This window comes from Falco cherrug, chromosome 11, assembly GCF_023634085.1.
Source record: "Falco cherrug isolate bFalChe1 chromosome 11, bFalChe1.pri, whole genome shotgun sequence".
Lineage (NCBI taxonomy): Eukaryota > Metazoa > Chordata > Aves > Falconiformes > Falconidae > Falco > Falco cherrug.
Window position 1 is genome coordinate 27,517,805 of NC_073707.1, and position 7,849 is coordinate 27,525,653.

General features: G+C 43.9%; 1 protein-coding gene across 1 annotated transcript in view; it reads left to right on the forward strand.

Moving 5' to 3' along the window:
* SPATA16 (spermatogenesis associated 16) overlaps positions 1–5,575 on the forward strand; it is an 87,228-nt gene extending 81,653 nt beyond the window's left edge. The window contains exon 11 of the mRNA XM_055723861.1: positions 1,226–5,575. Within this exon, the coding sequence (XP_055579836.1) occupies positions 1,226–1,387 (162 nt within the window). The 3' untranslated portion in view covers positions 1,388–5,575. The remainder of the gene's footprint in view (positions 1–1,225) is intronic.
* The last annotated feature ends 2,274 nt before the right edge of the window (positions 5,576–7,849 follow it).

Sequence of the window (7,849 nt, forward strand, 5' to 3'; positions counted from 1 at the left end):
CTCCCAGATGCATCCTTGTGCCTTCGGCACCCCGGGGAGGCAGATATATGGTCCATAAACTTTTCTGCTCGCCTCATTTTCTATCTATGTCACACACGCGCACCCCTCCTCGACACCAACCATGGCCAGAGCACACGGCACGGCTTCACGTTCAGGGCTGAGGAGCACTTCAGTAACAGCTCAATATATGAATAAATACAATAGGAAGCCACGCTCAGATTAATTCACAGTCAGCTCTTCTGTGTTGTGCCTAAAGAAGCCACACTCCACTGAATGTGTGTCAGGATGATAGATTCAGACTTTTTTTTTTTTTTAATTCAGCTTAAAATGCAATTGGAAGATTGATTCTTTAGATCCTCACATTATATAGGGTCTAGGTCTTGAGTATAACTCAGTGTGAAGGGAGATGGCTCTCATCTTCACCTTACAGAAAGGCTGCATATCGCAAAAGCTGACAAAGGGTATGAATAAAAGTAAGGTGTGGGGAGAGATAGCCATGAAATTATGAATGCCTGGTATTTACAGCATACCTGTACACAGTACAATTAATCTACATTTTTGGTTGTTTTGAAATCACCCCTGCAAGGAAGATGTGTCTATCTGAATGCATTCTTCAGTAAAATAATTACTTTTTTTTTTTTTTGGGGGGGGGTGGGGTGGAGGGGGAGGTGTGGAGTGACACTGATGTCACCCATTCTTTTAACTATATTCTCTAGTGTATTATATTCATAGGGAAACATATTTATTCAGAACTTCATTTTGATTTAATAGAAAAATGGTTCTCACCACAGCAATGTGGAATACTCATTTGTCTCCATGTGTTGATTTTTGGCATATAAATGCCAGAAGCGTCTGTTCTCTTTCTTTATCAAGAAAAACTTGCCCAAGATTAATTTCCTCATCATCCCTTCCTTTTAAAGTGGCTGTTTTTCAATGCCATTTAAAGACAGAGTTGTGATAAATTCCTGGTTTAGATGTACAGATTTCAATGAAAGTGTCTATTCCACAGCAGTAAAGTAATTGAAACCAAATAGAAAAGGACCCCCCCAAAAAAAAAAAATTAGGAAATCGGGTATCACTACTCCAGCCAATTGTACGAGAGGTGCCTTCACATATTTTTCTTTCTAATGACAATTACTTTTGAAATAAGCTAAGTGCACAAACTTTTAAAGTTTTTATAGAGGGGAAGGGACATGCTTCTAACACTTCTTTTTTATAACTGCAGATTGGACTAATTGAAGACTACTTATACCAATTAGAAGACAATTATTTAGAGAACAAAAGGCTGAAAAGAGCTAGAGCAGAAAAAATGAAGAGGACTCAATTTACACAGCACCCATACTGGGGATACTGGAGGATGAGGAAATGCAGAACTTTCCCTTACTGACCCTGAAAACATGGCCGCACAGCAAACAAGAAAATTAACACTGTAGGTATTTGATAGACAGGTCAGCAAAAGACACGTTTCCACTTCATGAGCCTCCCCCACACTATAGGGTTCCTTTACCAAGACACACCCATACTTCATTGGTGTTGACTAGCTTGACTAAATGTCTGTGAAAGGCTTATTTATAATCATCTTGTTTATCTAAATAGTAACACCCAGCCAAAAAAAATCACTTGTATTTTGTGCTCTGAGAATATTCTGCATCCAAACTCTACAAAATCCTGCTGGCTTGATTATCACCCAAGAGGCACCGAAAACAGGGATCCCTCCATCCTCAGCTAAGAAGAATTCAGCCTCACATCGCTTTCTTCCCAGGTTAACGCCTTACACTACAGATATTGATACAATCTATAGGTGAAAAGTGGCATCCTGCACCTTACGGCTGCAGCAACAAGTGCAAGACAAACGACACTACAAAAAGGAAAAAATAAAGAAAGGAGCTCAGCTGTTCAATGTGGTTAAGAATGGAAAGTCCTTCGTTCTTGTCTGTGCCCTAAGGGTGATTTTTCCACCCCCACCCCACCCCCCATTAGATGGTAACTGCTGTTTAAAAAAAAAAAATATATATATATATATATATATATGCACAAGCACTCCAGAGATGAAAATAACCACACCCACCTTCCCCAGTGTAAATCTCTTGGTTAAGGACCGGCCATACATCTGGCACTCCCATGGCAGCAGTCTGTCACGTAGGCACATCTTACATCACTTTGGTCTTCAAGGAAGCACATCCCAAATCCCCTAAGCCCTGTCATCAGTGAGCAAAGCCACGCACCTACTTTTCAACAGAGATCACCTTATCAGCTGGCGTTTGGCAGGTGCCCCTGGCTGACGTGCGTGGGCTGTTTTAAGGCTGGCATTGCTTTTCCTTGACTGTGTTTATTTTGTAAGAAAATAACCTCACCCTATAAAAACAGCATTCAGATCATTCCATTTTCTCCTTCAAGGGTGATTTTTAAATAAAAACATAGAAAGAAAGGAAAAATGCAACCCCCCAGTCCTAAGATTCAATTAAAAATCCAGGACCTCAAAAGGTATTTAGCTGCTAAAGTCCCGTTATCTATTTATCACAGAAAGGAGTCTAAACCCTACAGATTTTTAGGTGCTAGAAACCATCCTCCTAGGCTCTCATAAAAGAGTTTTGAAAACTCAGAAAGAACTAGCAAAAGCTTTGATGGTCCTTTGTTCATTGTTAACAGAATAAGTGTAAAGAAATATTTTTGAGAAAATCTGAGCTAGCCTGAGCTCCTTAAACATGTGGGACAGAGAAACAAAGAATTATTGCCCTTTGGAGATGGCATTATTTTGCTATGGAGTTGGTTTTGTCAGATGAAGTTTTATGACACGTAGTGGCAATCATCCATCTTTGATGAGCAGGCACACACTAAATCAGAAAGAGTGCTCCCCACGGATCATCAAGTCACAACACACAGTTTGGTAAATCATGAGGCTCTTAAACAAATACTCTTAACTTGATGCAAGCTGGCTTACAATTCTGCAATATTTAACGCAAAAATCAGTTCTTTTTGCCCAAAATGATGAGAAAGAATAAAGCGCACTGAAAACAGGTGATTGTTGGAAGCAAAAAAGCAACATTGCTGATGAAAAACAGTTGCCTGCGCGACATGAGTGAGTTGATCCAAGCGCACTGAGAAAGATGTACCAGCCTCGTCACGGAGCTTCGCGAGAGACCTGGACCCGAGACAAGATGTGACATTTCACTTTTCAGATATCAAGTAGGGCGGAAAACCTGTCTTACGCCGCAGATCAATACGTCACTTAGAGAGAGAGAGAGAGAGAGGCCACAGCCCAAATCAATTTGTAAGGTGTCGGAAACATCTCAGCCAAGCCCAGGCTGCAGCGCCCTTTAGCCTCCAGAACACCACAGCCTAAAGCACTTGTTGGGAGGTGAAGTCAGCTGCGAAACAACCCAAAGCAAACATGAAAGGAGCCTCTGCCATGGGGAGGGGCATTGCCATTTTCTACAAATACCCACTGCAATGCACAGATTCCCAAATCTGCACTGTATTTTATTCAGGACTCAGAGTCAGCCTTTACTCCATGAATATACCACGTTTTGGCTGGACAATGGGGAAGAAGTGGGGGGCTGGGGCGGGTGTGTGTGAATTTCTGATGCTTGCTGCATGCAATATGGTTTCTAAAGCATGAGATTCACTAGGATCACCCGCAAAAATTAAACCACATAATAATGTTTAACTTGCCTTTTGAAGAAATGGCAGAAAGTGTTACAATGATCCTCTGGCTTCTTAGCTGGCAGTTTCTATAGGGTGATGACATATACCGTGGCTCCTCCCATCCAGGAAATATTACCACAAGCTGGCCTTCATTCCTGATCCTGGTCTTCGTTAAAGGCCCATTAAAACCAGCCTGGCCCGTGGCTGCTGGGGCTATCGCGGTCCCGTACACAAGGGCACACCTCACACCACTCCCCAGGAGTTCCACTTTCAGGTCGCTTTTCTTTCAAAGACTAGTTTCCAAATGAATGATGGCTGTTTGTTTCCCTCCATCACAGATTTTTTTTGTCACAAAAAGTGACTTATCAGTTGACAGCTAGGTTCTCTGGCCCCAGGCAACTGATGTCAGTCGAAACCACTCGAAGAAAAGCAAGGAACACTACACCAATTTAAAGAAAGGGGGGAGGGAGGTATAAATAACCTCTCCCCTCAGACTGCCTCATAATTTTTCTGCTGGCTATTTCAATCCTTGCTTCCTTGCAAATGCCAGAACTTCTGTACTAAGCCCTGGAAGGGACAACAAGCACAAGCAGTCAGCTCCTTCAGGTGCTGGGTGTATGTTTACCACTGGATTACAATGTAGTTACAACTCAGAGAAGGCAGACCAGACAGCGGCTGGTCTCAAAAAAACGTTTTTCACTTTTGCTGTTTGTGGAGTCTCTTCCATCAGAAGGGTACAGTAAAAACACAAGGTTGTGATTCAAAGTGATGGAGAATGGGTCTAGAGCTGAAATATTAAATAACGCATTGCCAGAGGCAGAAGACAAGATGCGCTTGTGACATCCAGTGGTAGGGACTACATGAGGGCACGTGGTAGCGGCACCCACTGCTAGGGACTGAGCAGTAGGCTGCTGTCGCTAACCTCCATCTGTGGTCAACGAGAGAGACAGTACTTAGAAAATAATTTGGAGCACCTCAGCCACACTCCTGCCCTCTGCAAGTATCTCCCTCTACCTCTGCTTTATGTTAAAGGACAAGAAAAGAGTGGTCACATCCAGTGTTCCTTCACATTTGACCACACAGGTGGCAAACACCAGGGGACAATCCACTCTGGGTGGCCTCCTAGGAGTTGGCATTAATACTTCTAAACAAACCACCGCTTAAAAAGTTGAGTCTTATATTAAGTAATCTAGAAACTAATCGTGAGCTTATTGACACCAACGACACAGGAGGGCTCTTAGGCACCACACAGTACTTCCAAAATAAAGTCCATGGATAAAATTAGAAGAAACTACATACACTGTATTATATTTACAACACAGCTGAGAAGTGGTACAAATGCAACGTGTTGCTTATTCAGCGGCTAGATGTGATCACACATCTCTAATCTCCAAAGCCAGAACAACAGCAGGCCACAGTTTTACATTTTTCCATTTGAACTACAATCATTGTCACAAAAGCCAATTTCACGTTGGGCTGTTTCCTGTTCTTGTTGCAATTCATCATGAGAAGACACAAGATCTAAGATACCTGGCGAGGCGCAGTCCCTGAATAATACAGCGCATTACTTTGACCTTTTCAGTTTGCTTTGTGGTGTGACTGGCCAACCGTCCTGTCCTCTCCTGTTAGCCACCCCATTAACCTGGGAGGAGAAGGTGGAACAGACAGACAATTAGCCAGCAGAATACTAAAAAGGTTAATGAAGGAGCGCAGAGCCCTGGCTTTCTTGAGCTTCAATGAGTATTAAGATTCTGCAATCTTTTTCCTCTTTCAAGGTCTCCAGTGAAAAAAAAAAAAAAAAAAAAAAGAGAAATCGCACAAGATGAACTTTGTTCTCATTTCAGATTATAATCATGTAGTTCCTTTCAGATGTCACACTTGGATGATTCTAGTTTATGCGTGAATAAACTGAGAAGAATGTTTATTTTTACCCTTCTCAATATGGAGAATATTCAATTAGAGCGGTGAACTTTTTCTTTGAAGCTGGTCATTGTTGAGTAAGGGAAAATTGGAGAAAGTAGAGGCGAAACAGCCCCATACGGCAGCCGCCTTTAGAAAGGTCACACTTGCTGCACTGACTGCGTGGGCTGAGTCATCAGAGTCTTTTCCTCGTCAAAGGGAGGACGTGGTGGCTCCTCTGCATCCCGCGGGCTGTCAGCTGCCGCCAGCTCTATCTCGGTACTCACCAAGGCTGCTGCTGCGGATCTCACGTGTCCCAGGCACATGTAGAAAATGAGGCACAGTAGGTCTCCGAAGTGCCTGGCGACAGCAGCTGCCCCATTTCCCTGGGTTTCCATACATCTTTGTAAAGCCTTCCAATTTATTTCTCGTTTAAAGTCATAAACAAGACAGAATTCTATAGGCAAGTACCAGAAGTTGTTTCCTGAAGCCTTGCAGTCAAAAGGCCTAGTTTCAAGACTTCACATGAGCTTCTTTTGCTCATAAAGATTTTCTAAACATTACTCTGGTGGTTCAGTTACGATGACATGGGACGACTTGTTTTTCAGGCACTGCCATATTCATGTCTTTGTACAGATTTGTTACTCCGAGTTGCTATTAATAGCAGTGATATGAAACACTTAACTTCAGACGGAAGGAGTGGGGGCAACGAGAAAGGGACCTTTCCGCTACCCGTGAGAATGCCGAATTTTACATTTGTTATGGGTATTGACCGCAGTAATGCAGAGTCCTTTTTATTATCTCACAGTAATAATATAATCTCTATTTTGCTTAAGGTGAACAGTGATATTCAGACAGGAAGAATTACTAACAAAGATAAAGCTTTAAATTATAAAAACGATTTCATGGTTTCTCTCTGTAATACATTTTAAGTCCAGAAGGGACCATTAAGATCACCTATATGCCAAGGATTCTTACACTGTGCTTTTTGATATATGGGATCTCAAGTAACATACCATTTCTTTTGACCCTTGATCTTGACCATTATCTCTGATGGATTTTCACAAACTACGTGTTGAAATATTCATACACTTCGGGGCATGCTCACAAACTGAAAGAGATTTGAGAGGCATAATTTCCCTTCAGAGGAAGTCATTCTTAGGAAAAAAGTTTTGCTGTGTTTTTGTAACAATTTCAGTGAAATCAGCACACACAAAAGTTTATCATGTTGCGATATTGTTGATTTGAAAGGATCTGTAGCAATTTTAACGAGCCCTTATTCCTGATTTAAAGTCCAGAACAGAAGTGCGTATTTCTGGGCATTTAGTGAGAAGAGGGCTAGCAGCTGTGCCGTGGCTGGCTGTCCGTAGCTCCACCCGCCGCCACTCAGGGCTGGAGGGATGCCATCACCGCGAGAAGAACTCCCAGCCTCAACAGTTCATCTCTACAGATCACTATCACAAATTAGAACATATCACGCATTAGTAGAGTAGTAACCCTGTCAAGAACTAGATTAAATTCTGAGTATGTTGAATAGAAAAGGCAAACGAAGAGAGAGAAAAAGAAAGCCAATCCGTTCCTGCATTTGTTCTCATGTCTGGGTGGCCCAGGGAGTACCTGTGGCAGGGGATGAATTGTCCCCTCTCGCAGGTTAAGGAATAAGAATCTGATTGTTCTTTGTGCTCACGAAATGAGGGCTGATCCGTAAGGGAATGAACGTGCTGAGCTGTTACGCTGCTGCCGCGGCTTAACCCCAGCCGGCAGCTCAGCCCCGCACAGCCGCTCGCTCGCTCCCCTCCAGTGGGATGGGCGACAGAATGGGAAGAGTAAAAGTGGGAAAACCGGTGGGTTGAGGTGAAGACAGTTTAACTGGTAAAGCAAAAGCCACGCACAGGAGCCGAGCGGAACCAGGCATTCAGTGCCCACTGCCCACCGCCGGCAGGTGTTCAGGGCCACCCCCAGGGGAGCTGGGCTCCATCACGCCCAGCGGTGACTTGGGAAGGCAAAGGCTGTAGCTCCAGATGTCCCCCCCTTCCTCCCCCAGCTTTGCGTGCTGAGCGTGACATCATACGGTGTGGGAGACCCCCGGGGTCAGCTGGGGGCAGCTGTGCCGGCCTCGTCCCCTCGCAGCTCCTGGTGCCCCCCAGCCGGCTGGCTGGTGGGGCAGGGCGAGGAGCTGAGAAAGCCTTGGCGCTGTGTAAGCGCTGCTCAGCAGGAACTGAAACATCCCTGGATTATCAGCGCTGTTTCCAGCACAAATCCAGAACGCAGCCCCGTACCAGCTGCTCTGAAGAAAATTAACTCC